The 16,524-nt window shown below is 48.4% G+C and overlaps 1 protein-coding gene across 2 annotated transcripts in view; it reads right to left on the reverse strand.

The window, feature by feature from the left end:
* The window catches only part of LOC309445555 (uncharacterized protein), a 21,393-nt gene continuing 4,869 nt past the window's right edge, over positions 1-16,524 (reverse strand). The window contains exons 3-6 of one of the 2 annotated variants that reach the window (XM_082064484.1): positions 7,758-7,806; positions 5,763-5,853; positions 3,164-3,214; positions 1-2,561 (exon numbers count right to left, since the gene is read on the reverse strand). In XM_082064484.1, coding sequence (XP_081920610.1) covers positions 3,175-3,214; positions 5,763-5,853; positions 7,758-7,806 — 180 coding nt within the window. In that variant the 3' untranslated portion in view covers positions 1-2,561; positions 3,164-3,174. The remainder of the gene's footprint in view (positions 2,562-3,163; positions 3,215-5,762; positions 5,854-7,757; positions 7,807-16,524) is intronic. The other variant, XM_082064485.1, reaches the window with a different exon arrangement.

The raw sequence follows: 16,524 nt of genomic DNA on the forward strand, positions 1-16,524 counted from the left end.
TAGAGAGCTCAGTGTTTATTGGTTTTGTTCAGAAAGGTTTGTACAAGGAACAAGCTGACTCCGCTGCACACGCAGACGCACACACCTGCTGCTGCCTCAGCAGCTCTCCTGGCATCCCAGGAGCATTGCTCGGCCTCGCAGAGCGGGGCTGTACCAACCCTCTCAGCCCACACTGCCTGCCGGGCAGCACCCGCAGCAATCACCGGCACGTGTCTGTGTGGGCACCGACGTCTGCCAGCGGTGTGGGCAAAGGACCCAGCACGGTCCAAGCCTGCACAGGGAGCAGCACTCCCCAAACATCTGCTCTGCTGTCATGACAGAGACATTTCTGAGCTCTCACCCTGCAGGTAACAGGACTTTCCAATTTTTATCGCTACTCTACGTTGCAGTGATACCTCTGAACTAGCGAGCGCTGCCTCTAAGACTGCTGCCGCAAAGCAAGTCTAACACACGCTGCCCTCCCGAACTGGAGACTTCCTCGCTGCTTATATCAAAGTGCTTTTGGAGCTGCCAACTTGTCCCTTGCAGGTTGAAGACATGAGGCATTTACTGCTGGGTGACAGGGGAGGTACCCGTGGAGGAGGGCAAGATGTGAGCACCCAGCTGGGAGATGCTCCCCACCCCCGGGATCAGATGTCAGGGCCTGGTGGCCGCAGGGGCAGAGCGAGGTGAGCTGCAGCCTCACCCTGTCCCCGTTCCCTCTGCAAAGGGCTGGTGGGTGACTTTGAACACCACGGCCATCCTGCTTGGAAGGACAGCACCAAGCATAGGGTGACTCTGACAGCCACTGGCGCTGGGATGAGAGAATAAAATAAATAAAAAAGTGTGACCGATCCTGTCCCGTGGGACCCAGGTGATGCTCCCAAGATGATCAGCCTGGTTCTGGGGGATGCCATCCCTCCAGGGGACCTGCTGCCCCAGGTGAGAGTGTGGCCCTCACCTGTCCTTCCTCCTGACCCCATCCCTGCTACAAGAGCTTCCGTCCAGGCACCTCTCGAGGGTGAGTTGTTATTGTCTTCCTGGAGGCTATTTTCAGCATCTTTATGCTGCTCACCTGCATCCACTCTAGATGGAATCCTGAGGAAATCCTCACTATTTATCCACTTCAACTTTCTTCCTTCCCCAGTTGCTGCTTATAACCATAATGAATTGAGAGATCTGCTGTGAGTTGTTTTGTTTTTCATTTCTTGGCAGACTACATTCATTGGTGCTGTGCTTCCCATGGGGTCTCACTGGCACGTGTCCCAGTGAAAGGACAGTGGTTGTAGAGCAGTTGCAAAATGCTCCTTTAGGAGCAGAAGGGATATTTAACTGGCAGAGCATCCCAGCCCAGCTGTGGGGGGTGTTTCTCACCTCCCACCCACCTCTGCTAAGGGTAAGACTCCCCACAGGACTTGCAACTCAGCCCAGAAAAGCCAAGGAGATCTAAGGGTCAAAGCAGAGTCTACTGCCTCCAAGTCTGTCTTGGAAGAGCATCACCGTACCAGCCTCCCCACCCTCCTCTGTCAGGCAAAAAAACTGAGGACATCCAATACTGCAGATGCAGGCTGAAGAAGTGGGAGTGCTTTGGGGACAGCCAAAAAAAAGGGACTGAAAAAGCCACTGGATGGGGTTTAGCAGGTTAGATGGCATAGATCAGCAGCCGAAAGCATTTCTACCAGCTGTATTGGCTCTTCTCTCCCACTGAGCCCCTGCCCACTGTCCCCCTGGTGTCACCAGTCACATCCAACTCCACTGATTTCCAAGCACTGCCATGTGGGAAAAGGCTTCAAAAAGCCATTGGACAGGGAAAAAAAGCTCTGAAGAAGGATGTGTGCCAGTGCCCAGCCCCAGCACTCTCTGGCTTCGCTCTCAGGTCACAGACATGAGTTGAAGCTGCGGGTGACAGCTTTGGGCTGGACCCTGACAGTGGGAAGCACATCCAGCCCCCTGGTTCCACCAATGTTTGTACAAACCCCATCTCCCCTTAGCCAGAAGGCTCAAACCAGGCAGTCACCAGCTCTACATGCCAGCAGTCCTCAGGTCATGGGGTAGCTTTGGATTCTGCGTGGCCTGAGACAGGCAACTACTGCGCTGATGTGCTCAAAGAGGCTGGCCAGGCCAGACTGTTTGGTGTTTCTTGAGATGCTGCCTTCTCTTTTTAGGCATTGCCTTTTCTCTCAGTGCCGTGTGGTGCTGACCAGGGCCACCAGCTGGATGGGAAGCTATGGCTGCTGAGAGGAGCAAGGAAGGGCTTGCTGTGGAGCCGCCTGTCTCCAGCCAGTCAATGTCTGGTTAGATCAAGACTGCAGCTGTACAAACAAGATGGGATGTTTAATCTCAAGAAACAGCAAATGTATCTGACCTGGCCTCAACACAGGGAAAGCTTTTTGCCTTTTTGCCTTAGCTGCAACAGAGCTGCAACATCAAGTGTTCCTTCTTCCCTCACCCAGGTATTCCCCTAAAGATGCCCCGATCCCACCCCACCCCACCAAACCCCTTGGTTCACGCCAGGTCTCCTCTGGGAAGGCTGCAATGCCACTAGTTCTGCAAGCTGCCACCACACGCCGTGGAAGCTGGAGCTGTTGGGGAACAGAAAGGAAAAGGGAATGAGACCTGGATGAAGATCACAGGAGTGGGATGTAGATAGAGACTCTGGAAGGAGGAGCAGGAGTGAGCACTGACGGGCCATGCCCTGGTAGGAAGGCAAGTGTCTACTCAGGGCCAGCTTCACTTCAAGGCAGATGACAATAACCGTGGCAAAGACCATTTCTCGATTGCTGGTTCAAGTGGCTCTGGGAAGCCCTGCGTCCAGCAACAGCTCTGCATTTCTTACACAGGTCCAGGCTGTGTCTTGGCAGCACCAAGAGAGTCTCAAACTGGAGACTGTTACCCAGGGAAACCACAGAAACACAAGGCTGAGGCAGAAACACTGTGGTGGTAGGGCAATGCAGGCAGAGGGGTTCAACGTCCATCCTCTCTGGCAGCGTCCAAGAAGGGACAAGCCACACAAAGCACAACTTGAGGTTCAGGGCATCAGCCCAGCCCTCACGCCCTACAGTTTCTTGATCCATGGACATGGGGGATAGACAGGACAGCTGCATGTACCGCCCACAGGCAGGTGTCACATGCTGTGGCCTGATGGAGATATATAAAATGGGTAGCGAATGATGTGGGCACTTACCAGCTACTGCTCTAGGTAGTATCGGTCTCAGGCTGAACAGATGTTTCAGGCCTGCAAGAAAAGAACAAAACCAAAACATGCAGGCAGTCAGTGGCAGGGACAACAACCACATCTTGAAGCAAGAGGAGAAACAAAACATGGGTGTCACCCTTCGCAGGATGGACACTTTCACCAAGGTAGAGCAGCAGTCCTCAGCACAGCGCTTGCAGGTGGGACCTGCTGATGCTGCTCACGGGCTGAGGACGTGGCAGTTCAAACCAAGGTCACTGGGGAGAGCAAAGCAGCTTTTGGACAACCCCGTTGCAGAGCTCTTTGCACACTTATGGCTCTGGCCCAAATGCTCATCTTCATTGCACTGGTGCAAAGCACAAATGCCTTCAGTGCCCCAAGCTGGACTTTACACCAGAATGAGCTGTGACAGATAAACACGAGCAAACCAGCAGTCGCAGCAGATCAGGTTGTCAAAGGGCCTTCCAGCATGCAGGGGCCTGGAGTCCACTCTTGAGGAGCATCCCAGCTATGAAAAGCTGAGACTGTATGTCCAGGGAAGGCTTGAACTTTTGTATCAACTTCAAAGAAGGTCAAAACATGCACGTAACCCTTGACGCTGGGAAGCACGAGATGTTTTTGCTTTCAGCTACATGCAACCCTGACAGACAAGGACATCATCTTCCCTCCTCATCAGCTCCTGGGAGATTGACTCTCTGAATTACTACTCTTCTCTACTATGTGCTAAAGGCAAAAAGGGGAAGCTGCCTGCACATCTGCCTGCTCCTGGACATCGGCTGGGCATCTCCACATGGAGTGGAAGGACAGGCCTTGCTCCCTGTGGAGACCCAGCCCTGTGACCAGGACTTGGCTTTGCCAGCAGCAACACTCTGGGGAAGCAGGTGCCACCAAGCCGCCTTGCCGTGGTGGATGGTGGCTGACACAACTAACCAGTGTGCTCACACTTATGAGCCATGAACATCCCAGTTCCCTGCTCCCCATCTTCCTCTGAACTGACTCAGTACTGGTGCAGCTGCTGAGGAAAGGGCTCTAATTATAAACTGGCAGATACTTTGCATGTCTGAGGAAGGTTATTTCAGCTGTCAACATAACCTGATGCTCAGGGATCCCGGGTCAGCTCTAAATTGCTGTGACAAAGCATTTGGCATGACCTACCTTGCAGAGCAAAAGCAAGGTTAAACCATATGTCATTACATATACATACCACACACACAATATATGCTCTATATGACCTAATATATTCCATATAGCTAATGCATCACAAATATCCCTATAGGGGATACCTAACAATAAGTGTGCATACATAAACTATCTTCAACCATGCTTAATTTAATGAAACTAGCACAAATGTTAAATGTGTGCTGAAGAAGGTGGAAATGGGCAGAGGATGTTCTAGATAAATACACACAGACACATCTAAATAGGCACATACATTCCTCTATACAGTCTGCATTATGCTGGACAAAGAGCACTACTACAAAATGCAAACCCAAGCTCCCACAAGCCATGGATTACAGGACCACTCTCAGACCGTGTAAGCATTGACCGTTGAAATGGGAAAGAAATAAAATCCCAAGCAGGTGCTTTTCAATGGCTGAACAATGCAGAAAACAAGCAACACTTTATTTTTTTAAATTTCCTTTCTTTTGCACAAACCCTATAACCCCCTTGCTCTTTTCCCGCAGTGCTGGACAGCAGCTGCCTGGCGGTAGGAGCCCACACTGAGTTTCTGTAGGTGCCATTTTTCCCTTTCCTGTCACTTAGGCTGTAGTAAAGTTGGAGATGTACGGAGCCTGCTGTGATGTGGCTGTTCAGCCCCTGTCCCTCAGCGTGGCTCGTTTTGTGGTCTCTGAGCCTGCAGTGAAGGGGCTCAGCAACTGAAATGAAACCCTCCCTCTTTGCCTCAAAGGTGTATGTAGTCCCTGCACAGCGACTGAGGACAGCTCAGACAACGCAAGACCAAGCTGCAGTGTCGCTTCCAGGGTCTTACTTGGCCCGGCCACTGCAGCCTTTCAGGTTGGTGGCCAGACTCAGGCTCCATCAAGGGCTCAGCTGCCACCCAGAGACAATGCACCGGGAAAGGCCGCTCCATTTCCACGGAGGTCCCAAGACAAGGTACTGTCCCATCCCCCAGACATTCACACACAGCAGGTGAATGATGGAAACCAAGTAGGGTCTTCATTGACGTGTCAGCCAATTCAGGCCACTCATGAGACACCTTCTTCACTGGCCTACACCAGGGAAGAAAATTATGCTACCTCTTTCTCAGCTCTTCTCCTCCCACATGGACAGAACTCCTGCCCCACTTTAACAGGGGAAAGTATCCCAGGTCCATCCTGTGCTCCTCCACATCCCCCATCTTCATAAATTCACTCATCCCCAGCCTACTCCTGTGGCTGCTCCTGCCTCAGGGCCACCACACGCCTCTGACAGGGAGCCACCAAAACCGACAGTCGTCATTTCACCCCAATTCAGTAAGGACACGGCTGAGCTTAGCAGAAACAGGGTCCAGAAGAGCAAGAAAAGAAAGGAAGAAGGAGGCAAGGAGCGCTACAGACAAAACAAGATGTCCGTGGAGAACTGTCTTTACCGGTAACCCTCACGGTATCTCCTGGAAGCAGTCGGGTGCTGTCTTCTTCTCACAGACAGATCTGTGTCTACCGTCTCCTGAACCGCTTGCTCTGGAAGCAGGACAAAGAAAGATAGACCTCTGTTGATAAGCTCCTTGCACTTGTCAGCAAGCCCTGCAGGAGACTGCCTGGTAATAGCTGCCGGTGGGGATCAAGCACCGTGGGAGGTCAGGAATAGCACTCCTGGGTGCTGGATCTGCTATAATGGCTCAGAAAACCTGTACTGCAGCCCTTTTTCTTTCATCAGTTGAAATGCCTTTATCCTCCCAAGCCCAATTAAACTTTTTTAATTTGGTGCCCTTTTTGGGTGGCATGTTTGGAAACCCAGCACACTGACCACAGATGACAATTGCTGCACAGCACAGAAGACCATTGGTTTTGCGTTCCCCAAGACTCAGGAGGGACCTCTCAACTGGGGGTCGTACCTGGTTCCATACAACCAGTACAAGGCGGTCACTGGCTTCCAGCACAAACACAGCCCTTGTGTGCACACAGAAACAACGGTCCCCAAATGACTTCATGGACATCATTGTGGCCTCCCTCTCCTCCACACTGGCCAACAAGAACTAGTCTTACACCATATGAAGGCAGCGCATCCTCTTTCATTACCTGAAGCCACGTGTGCTGCTTTCCTAGGAAGCACTTCCCCTGCTGCATTTCTCACATAGGTTCAGACAGCTCAGAAGAGCACAAAGCCAGCTGCCAAGCCAAAAATCACTCCCCACTTGGAGAATCACCATCAGCTTGTTGCTGTTTAGTCTCCTTCTTGCCAGCTGGTGCAGCTGAAACTCTGGGCTTGTGCTATTTGTGTCTCATGGTCCATTGTGAACTGGTATACATACTTATTATGTTAAATCTGTGTGTGTGCATTTAGCATAATAAGGAGGTATATAAATAAGCTGTGGTTTCCAAACATAAATCTGCAGGGACTGAAGAATGAGGAAACGGGTGAAACAGCTTTACCTGAATGATAAAACAGAGGAAACTAAAACTAGGAGAGTTTCCTTCCCTTCAACACACACAATACTAAATGGCTGCAGAGCTGGTCAAACAAAATTTTGGCAACAGATTTCTTGTAAGACAAAGCATGGATTTAATTAGTTCTTTTTCAGTTAAAAATGCTTGTTATCATTGTGGATAGAAGCAATAACCATCAAAAGTTTCCAAAAGTTGCTACCAAGAGAAATTGCCAGCACCATTTTCTGGAGGACAGTTTTGAAAGCTGCTGATTGCAAAAGGGCTGGGATGGGCACAAGCCCCTCTTGTCCTGGCAAACCCTCAATTATTCGACCAGCTCTGTCCACTGGCTCAACCACTGGGTTTCCTGCGAAGGAAGGGTCAGTTTGTAAGGGGAGAATATAAAATCTGGTTTTGGAGTCAATGACATATTTGCAAAACAGGCTGAGAGGGACGAGCTTAGGGAAGGCCCAGTGCCAGGCTCCCCAAGGCATCGAGTGCCATTGAGCTGCCTGGAGGAGACCGATGTGGGAAAGGGAAGGTAAGACCCAGACCCTCTCCCCCATCTGCTGCCTTAGAGCTCCCTGGTGCTGGTGGGTCAGGGTGAGGACCACGCTCTTTTCCTTTTGTATGAGACCTCATGTCCAGCCAGAGAGTGTCCTCCAGAGCACCCGCAGAGCTGCTCTGCCCCAGGATTATCTGCTGGGCCACTGGGGGCATGTTCTGCTTATCAACCCTGTTTTCAGGGCTCTGTAGGCATAGCCACAGTGTTCAGGAGAACAGTCTCTGGGCATATACTCTCATGAAACCAATGCCTGACTCTGGGTGCCAACTAATAAGGAACCTGAATATTTGGCTGGGTGTACAGATATTCATGCATGAGATTGCAAAGCCAGGAACGTTTTCCCTGCCACTCCTGGTCAAAGTTGCAAAAGCAAATGCCTGCACAGGAGAAGGAGATTTCTCTAGCCATAATCTCACAGTTTGGCCCAACTCACCAATCTCTTCCACAATATTCTCAGTGCTTCCAGGAGGAGTGGTTTTCTCCTGTTCAGAAACAAAACAAAACAAACAAACAGAAGAATAACAACCTCAGGTGGGTGCCCCCTTGACCCGCCCTTTTGCTCGGAGAGAAGAATAGGAAGTGCTGGGGCTTTCCTGGTCATCTCTGTGATTAACACCACAAGCACCACAGGGACAGAACTGCTGCCCTCCTGCTCTCAACACCAGCACCTGCTGCCTCCAGCCGCTCCACCCAGCACAGGGCCGTCCATCCCAGCCAGGGCACGTCCTGCAGTTGTGCTGCTGTGCAACCATCTCAAGGGCTGAGTCCTTCTCCTCAGGCTTTTTAAATTTTTCCTTAAAAAAGCAACATTCAGCTAACTGCAAATCGGCACGGTTTGCTCCGGTTTGGGAAAAAGGGCAAGAACAGCCACTGTTCAGCCTTCTGAAGAACACTGCTAACACGACTGACATGCACACAGAGAAACGACGACACCAAAGCTGCCCCCAAACCTGCAAACAGATACTTAAAGTTATTACTAGTGATAACTTTAGAGTAAGCAAATATTAGAGATTTGTGTACACAAAAGGTTTAAACCCTAACGACAGCCAGCCATTGGCACTGCAGACCCATTAAACACTTGCTGTGCCCCATCAGAGCTGCCCACAGACACCTTTGGGTCTCCAGGAGCTGGATCTCACCCTCCTGCACCGAAAGAACGGATCTGGGAACCCGCTCACTCTGCTCACTCAGACCTGTAATGCCAGATGAGGCTTTCCTAATTCCAGCTGAATGAAGAATGCAAATACCTCAAAACATCAGATGTCATTTTCTAATGTATTCAACTCAGCAATCATAGCATATATAGAAAAAGATGAGTTAGGAAAGGAAATTGGGGGAAATTATTTTATTAACTTTCTTAGGGGTTCACAGAGTTTAATCAGTGGAAACACTGACTACATGACCCCACAGGTGCTGGAGTATTTGGTGCTTTGTTATTTGGGATAACAAAGGAATGCACACCAGAGACCAAGAAGTGGCATCTGATTTTAAATATTAAGAAAAAAAATAAAGGGAAATAAAAATAAGAAGCAGCTTTAAAAAATCAGAATAAAGAACCCCTTTGTTATGGTCATAATGAGAAAGTAAAAAGCCTCTGATTTGATTTAAGCGCAAGCTATCGCTGTTGGTCCCATGCACGCATCGAGCATACGCTGCCCTTATCTTTTGTGCCCTCTGCTGTCGGTATCTTCTCACTGTGACTCCTCTCTCACCAGCTTGGCCTGTCCGCTGTCCTCCTGCTCCCCACAGGACCCAGCTCAGAAAGTCTCATGCTTTGGATAGAAAGAAGCTGAAAGCAGTGCAGAAATCATAATTTAATCAATCACAAAGCCTCTTCTGGGCTTTTCACCATCTCTTGCATTTTCTGTACCCACCCTGCTTGTGCTGTAAACTTGTAAATTAATATGGCTTAAGGAGGAGAGCTATGTTGGAGCAAGAGATCCAAGCGGTGGGAGTCATCTTGCAGGGCTGCTGGCTGACACCAGCCAACTCCTGTGGCTTTGCTCATTCTCAGTGACTGCAATCAGCACCAGCTGTGCGGTGTCCTGCAACCCTTCAGCACAACTGCGCACCAGAGCTACGAACCAGAAACCCGGGACACAAGTGACTTCTGAGCTCTCACACTAGTAGTTAATGTTAAGGTTGGTTTAGATTGTTTTCCCAGCCTATGGATTATACTGTCCAGCTGCCTGGGTGCTGATGCTGCTAACAGCTGGTTTGCATTTTGGGTCAGCTCATAGACAGGGCTTTTCTGCGAGCAGGAATCCTTCGGGGTCAATTCCTTGTATGCCTGTGAAATGAACCTCTCTGAGCTCAAAGGAGCTCCTGTTAATCTGCTTCTTTTGTCTACAAGCACAGCTCTGGCTTTACTAGGTTTCCTTGTACAAGAGCCAGTGCAAGGATTCGTGTTTCTTACTTGAGTGGCAAGCCTGAGCAGCTGAACGGGACCTGACCTTTGAGCTGAAAAAGCTCCTGTTGAACGTGCAGACCCTCCTGAAGGCAAGGCTTACTGCAGATCTGCCATGTGGGCTCTTTGCTGCGTCCTGCCTGCCCTCCAGAGGTGTCTTTGAACTTCGTCACCCATCCAAGGGCCTTAAACAACCCGAAGAGACCACCTGAGCTACCCAGTGGAAAGGCTGGCTCATCTGGGCTTCACTACTGCCTTCCAACATCCAAAACCTGATGTTCTTCCAGCAGGACGGCACTGATCGGTTGAGAGGGAGCAACCAAACAAAGAAATGGAAAAATACAGAACACATGAGAAAAATATGTCCAGTTAGCTCCCGTGACCACACTTTCAGAAGTCTTCATTCTGGCAAAGGTGCACTGTGACATTAACTTGACCTCTCTGGTTTACAGACTGCCAAGGGCTCTTGCTCTGGGTTGAGATATCTGAACAGGTCACACTGGCACAGTTCTGCATTCCTGTGGGGGCCTGACTGTAATTCAACCCTGCCCAGGTCAGCCAGGCCATATTCTGCAGCAACCTGCCCTGGGGAGCAGGAGTCCAGGGGCCCTGGCTCCTGCTCAAGGCGGTGTGCCCCACGAACGCCATTTGGAGAGAGCAGGCAGCAGCAGCAGGCGAGGGCAACGCTTGGACAAAGACAGGTCTCAAACAACAGACAGGTTTTTCCAAACAAGAGCTGTGGGTTTTCCGGAAACACCATTCAGCGGGGAAGCCCGCTGCTTGAGAGCAGACGTTGAAGCAGAGCAGTCAGGAGGAGCAGAACAGAGGGTCTGACACGCTGGTGGTGTTGAACTCAACACAGCCAGTTCCCCCGGGTGCGAACAATTTACAGGAGAACCACAGCAGCATCCGCTGCCAGGCAAGTATACACAGGATTAACACTTCCCTTGCACTCGGCAGGGTATAACAAACTAGGTGTAATATCACTATAGCTACATGAGCTCCCAAGAACTTGTGCTTCCTAAATCCAAAAGAGCATCTACCAGGAATTGGCACCCCTGGCTGCACCACTGCCCCTGGACACAGCCAAGCACAAGTGGTGGTTTTGCTCCATTCTTCCTCAGACTTAGTACAAGAGATCAACTTAATCCATCTTCACTCTCTACCAGTCAATTGAGCCAAGGATACCCAATTGCAAAGCAAAAATTACTTAGAACTTCTCACTATTCCCCTGTCACCACTCTGGGCTTGCCCAACTCTCTCCACCCAGCAAGTTCTCTGGATTTAACAGCTCCCTGTCCAAGTTGTCCTGTACAGAGATGGCCTTCAACCCTTTTGTTCAGCCTGTGGGAGTTCAATTAGCTACTCCTGACCTCCTCCCTCCATGCCTGCTGTCCCATGACTCCTCAAATTCATCTTACAACTCCTCCTTTCCATCCTTGATGGAAGTATTGATAGTCTGCCAGTCCATGAAGTCTGGTCTAAAGACTCTAGTCCTACCTGGCTTGCTGTCCCAAAATACCTCTCCTTCCTTTGTTCCTCAGGCACAGTCTTGTTCACATTTCATATTCATCTGCTTTTCCAGTTTACTACCCAATTCTATTCCTCACGGTCCTCTAGCCCTCTCTATACTCACATTGCCTTCAATTATTTTCTCCTAGTTCCTGCTGGAAGCTGCAGTGCCAGCAATCACCTTCTCTACTCTTGAATTGCCTCTAAGCTGTTCTGAGTGTATTTTGATTTCCACCTATTACCTATACATTGATGTTTTATCTTGATGTCTCTGCCAAGGCATCATCTCTTGGATGTCTACATCACCTTTATCAACTTGATGTGCTATGGCATACTCTGTATTTTCTTAGAAAGAATTTATACCATTTTCTTTCTGTCCTAGTCACCTTAGACTTCCTTCGCAACTTCAGCTTATTAATCAGCAACTCTCATCTTTGCCTCTGCACGTGAGCTTTCATTAAGTCCTGGCCGTTCAACTTCATCATCTGATGTTTGAAGAGCTAAAAGGCACAGATGAGCCTTTATTCTTTCTCCTGTTGTAGCCTCACACTACCCTTTCCTTCAGGCTTTCTTACTAGAGGAAAACTTGCTTCATTTCCAGAAGGCAGGCTAAGGTTGTGTCTCCCAGGAGCACAACGTACTCCCCAACATGTCATACGCTTTGTAAATGGCCCATGAGCAACCTGTGTGCATATGCTTGCCCGTGACCAAATGACCCTTCAAGTGTTTATCTGAAAAGAGAATATACTGTTCTCTTTGATCCTGAGGGCTGCCTCCAAGTGCTCTGCAAAGTAAAGCCCACTCAAATGAAGACTTACCCAAGCTGCAGTGGGGAACAGAACCCAGAACTGCTAAGCCCTGACTATAACACTGTCCTTCTACTCAAAGACCAGGAATCTAAAAAGAGCTAAACATTAAATATTATTACTATACCATCAGCTCCCAAATCCTAAAAGGTCAGTCCCACCTCATCAGTCTCAAGAAAGAGTGTCTTTGGCCCACTGGAAGAAGGGAGTCACAGAGTCCCAGAATCATTTTAGTTGGAAGAGACCCTTCAAGACCATTGAGTCCAACCATGACCTAACTCTGGCATTAAACCATGTCCATAAGAACCTCATTGCCGTGTCTGTTCAACCCCTCCAGGGATGGTGACTCCACCACTGCCCTGGGCATCCTGTTCCAATGCCTGACAGCCCTTTGGGGAAGAAATTGTTCCCAAGATCCAGCCTCAGCCTCCCCTGGCACTTGAGGGCGTTTCCTCTCGTCCTGTCATTTGTAACTTAGGAGAAGAGTCATTACCATGTCTAGGACATGACCTTTAGGCTTATAATGGTTCCTCAGAGGGTCTAACCCAGCTTGGCTCCACATCTTGCTGTAGGCCCAGCTGCTCTTTAAGAGCCCCTCTGTCATGCACCAGCACTTTTCACAAAGCCCTTCAGTTGTGTCAGACCTGAAGACAGATACATGATCAGAGGGAAATATGTCACTCTGAATGCTGGTATCATCGCTCATTGCTGAGGTTTGGATAGCTAGCAACCATGTTGGATTGCCTTCTGGTAGCCAGAAGATCTTGAAACCTGGTTTGTCAGAAGTGGCAAGATGAAACAAGTGGCTCTCTTGGTTTATCTGTGAGTTCACCTTATATGTTAGCTAAGGCTCAGGAAAATCTTCCCTTTTGGGCAGGAGTCCAAAGGCTAAATATTGAGCACACCTGCCACGTCCTGCCTCCATTCAGCCTATCGAATAGTCTACTTTTCAACTACCCCAGTTTCCAAGGGGACACCAAAAAGTCTTTTTCAGTCCAAATCCTAGATGTGACACACACAAAGTAACAATTTTTTTGTGTGTTTTATGCTTTTTTTTAACTCAGAACATGCAGGACAATTAACTGTCCTTTTGGTTTCAGGGACTGAAGTGTCATGGCCCCGACTTCTATGAATGCATTTAAACCTTTGGAAAGCAATTAATACGTTTTGTTTCCAGGTCATTCTTTGGCAAAAATTCACAGATAAACTATGGGGTTTGTGAGTGTTGCTCTGCTTTAAATCTGCTGCTTGGCAGTTTTGTTGCCTAATCCCCATTTTTGCAGGGAAAGAGAGCTGGTGCACAGTCATTCCCATCTCACCTTCTCTGTCCTTCAGGATTTACAGGCTTTACCATTTTGTCTTTGTCTGGCTTTCCCCATGACACATTTGAAATTCAGATTCATGCTTCCTGAAATCAAATGGAATTTGGTATTTGCTTAAAAGCACAAAGATCAACAGCGTTAGAGAGTAAAATCCTTTGTGTGCCTCTGAAAGCGGCACGGCAGGGACAGCAACAGCTCACCTCACAGCTTGTGCCAAGATTCTGGCAGGTGCCAAACAGATAAAAACACATGTTTACTAACAACTGGACTGGATAAAAAAAGATGTCTCGGAGGCCACTGGAAAATCAGATGCAAGACCCTGAGCTTAATGGAAGGACTCCTACTTCTTTGGTATGGCCTGTGGGTCATACCAACTATGGCAGATACATCGGGCATTTTTGCTCCTTTCATGAGAGTCTGTGGAGCCTAGGAAATAAGCAAAAGAAATTCTAAAACGGTGACCTGCAAATTGCTGAGCAACCTAAAATCTAGCAATTTAAAATAATTGCTAAGGAAAATGCTGAGCTAACTATCGTGAGCAGAGCACCATTCCAACAGAGCCACACCACCTGTTTCCACCAGCAGCTCAGATCTCTCCGAACCACACTATGCTGGGCCTTAAGGGGGGACAGGACTCATTGCTCAGCTTGGGCAATCCATCTAAATGGAGATGGTGATGCGCAAAATGAGTCAGCCTCTGAGGACGCCTGTTTCTCTCTCCTGACCGCAGATGGAGCCACAGTTAATTAGCTCAGGGTTTAGACATCTAACTTTTAACTGCCTAAGTTTGGGCATAGGAATTCTCTTCCCATACATGTCTCAAGTTAAAAGTTTAGGCTCAGCCTCTTAAAAGCACTCGCAGGCATTACACTGTTGAAGACTTTGTCATCCCTGAGCTGCAAGTCTGCACTCCCAACTCTTTTTCAGTGGCAATTTCATGGCTTGGCAGAGTGGTGCAGGCTGGGGCCAAGCTCACGGAAGGGAGGTGCTGTATCATACCATTAATTTAGATTATTTTAGGCATTTTATTTTTGTTCCTACCATCAATGCTCCAAATCACACCTCTCTCCCTGGGCACCTAAGTTAAACGTCTGCAGTGAGATGGTGAGAATACCCCTGAGGTCACTACTGCTCACCTTAGGAGATTGGCAGGGACACAGCTCCAGATCCGGTGACACTCTGAGCAGAGTACAGAGAACATAGTGATCAAAAATTCCTCTCAGCCAAACAGTTTCCCATTTATCAAAGGCTGGGACACCGCCACTGCAGAGCAGAGCTTGGAGGACAAACTGATATGCTGACGTGAGAACAAGTGTGGCAGAACTGGCAGGCACGGTGAGCTGTGAGGATGAAACCATGCTGGTTTTGGTTATATTAAGAGGTTGCTTGCTTGTTTACAGTCATTTTCTGCTGCTGCTGCTGCCATGTCTTATCTTGACTGTGCCTTCTGGAGGTGTGTAGAGCCCACTACAAACAAAGTACTGCTTAACAACCAAAGACAGAAGCACTGAAATAATCCCCAGAACTGACATGGCAGATACAGCACAGATGCTTCAGCTATAACCTTCCTAACCACGAGAGAGCCAATAGGTAGTGACAACGGCTGCAGTGACAACGGCTGCAGTGACAACGGCTGCAGTAAGCAGGTGGCAAAACTTCAGACTAAAGCTCAGCGCCAGCTCCATTGCCGATGTGGCGCCTCTCTCACCAACACTGTCTCATTTGAACGGCTGGGAAAGGAAACACTGGAAGCTGGCAAGACTCTTCCAGTGAACTCTTGTTCAATACTTTTCCCCAAAAGAATGTGAACACTTTCTACTCTTTTCCCCAAAGAATGAACTACCTTCTTGAGCTGATATGTCCTCTTTTTCTTTCTTCATCTTGACTCACCCAGCTTTATGAGCAAGCGCCACATGATTAAAAATGCCTCATCGCAAAGCACGATGGTGATATCAAATGTGTAACATATGCAATACAGTCAGCTTATGAATAACCCAAAGGCTGAAATTTATTTGCACAATGTCGTGAAATAAAATCCAGGGGTAAATCTGTTGAAAACTCTGAGCCTGGACAGTCTTTTGAGAGCAAAGTTCCATGGAGAATGGTAAATATCCATCCTTTGCCATTCTAATATTCCTGCTAATTTGTCACCTTATACCCTTCCTTTTGTCTCCTTTATCCTGAATCTTACATCCACTACTGAAATGGGAAATCAATTCAACAAGCCTAAAAATGGGAATGTATACAGGATGACAATACTGACTCACTTATTCTCTGAATATTCTTCTATCAAGTCCACAAAAAAACTCCTACATGCTGTCTAACAAAGCACAAATGATTAAATGCATGTTCTTCTCCTCCTGCTCCTCTTCAGTCTGTGTCAATCCTTCTCTCCTAATGTACGGGGTGGATCCGTACACACATCTACATAGCTGAGTGCTGGCCCACGTTACAAACTGCTGGAATATGCTAGACTGCAAATATAACTGTTACTTAACTGTCACTGGCTGCTGAGGTAAGGAAAGCAATTCAAGGAGAAGGAAATTCTGTACCTGTAAATAAATGCTGGTTAATGACGACAGGCCTGAAACCTATTGAATCTCTGCTCCTCTTGCTGGAATGTCCTAGGCTTCCTACCAGCAAGGAAAAGCGGGGCAGAACTGCCTCCTCACAGTACAAGAGAAACTTCGAAGTTCAGCATGTTTCATGTGCTGCTTGGAATATACCTGATGAAAAATCAGGGCTGAAGCACAAATGTGAAACCGGTTTTCAGATACACATCCCGATACCTGCCTAAATGACTTCTCTGGGGTTACGCTGTGTGGTAGAGAGTTAAGAAATTGAGAAATACCCACATGCAATACAGAGATGGAGGACTTCGACAGAAGTAGAGACTTCAAAAGAAACAGCATTTTGTTTTTCCTGCACAAATTCTTAAATTTTACTGTGTAAGAGGACATCCAAGTAACTAGATAGAGACGTTAAAAATCTGACTGGATGTGGTCCTGGGCAATCTGCTGTAGCTGGTGGTGCTTTGGGGTTGGACGATCCCACATCCAGACCTCCCTTCCAACCTCATCCACCCTGAAACACAAATGCGGCAGACAGATTATCTTTGTCAGAACAACTGATATAGCTGGAGAGAAAAAAAAT

The sequence above is a fragment of the Streptopelia decaocto genome (genome assembly GCF_964273445.1).
Source record: "Streptopelia decaocto genome assembly, chromosome: 13".
NCBI classification, from domain to species: Eukaryota; Metazoa; Chordata; class Aves; order Columbiformes; family Columbidae; genus Streptopelia; species Streptopelia decaocto.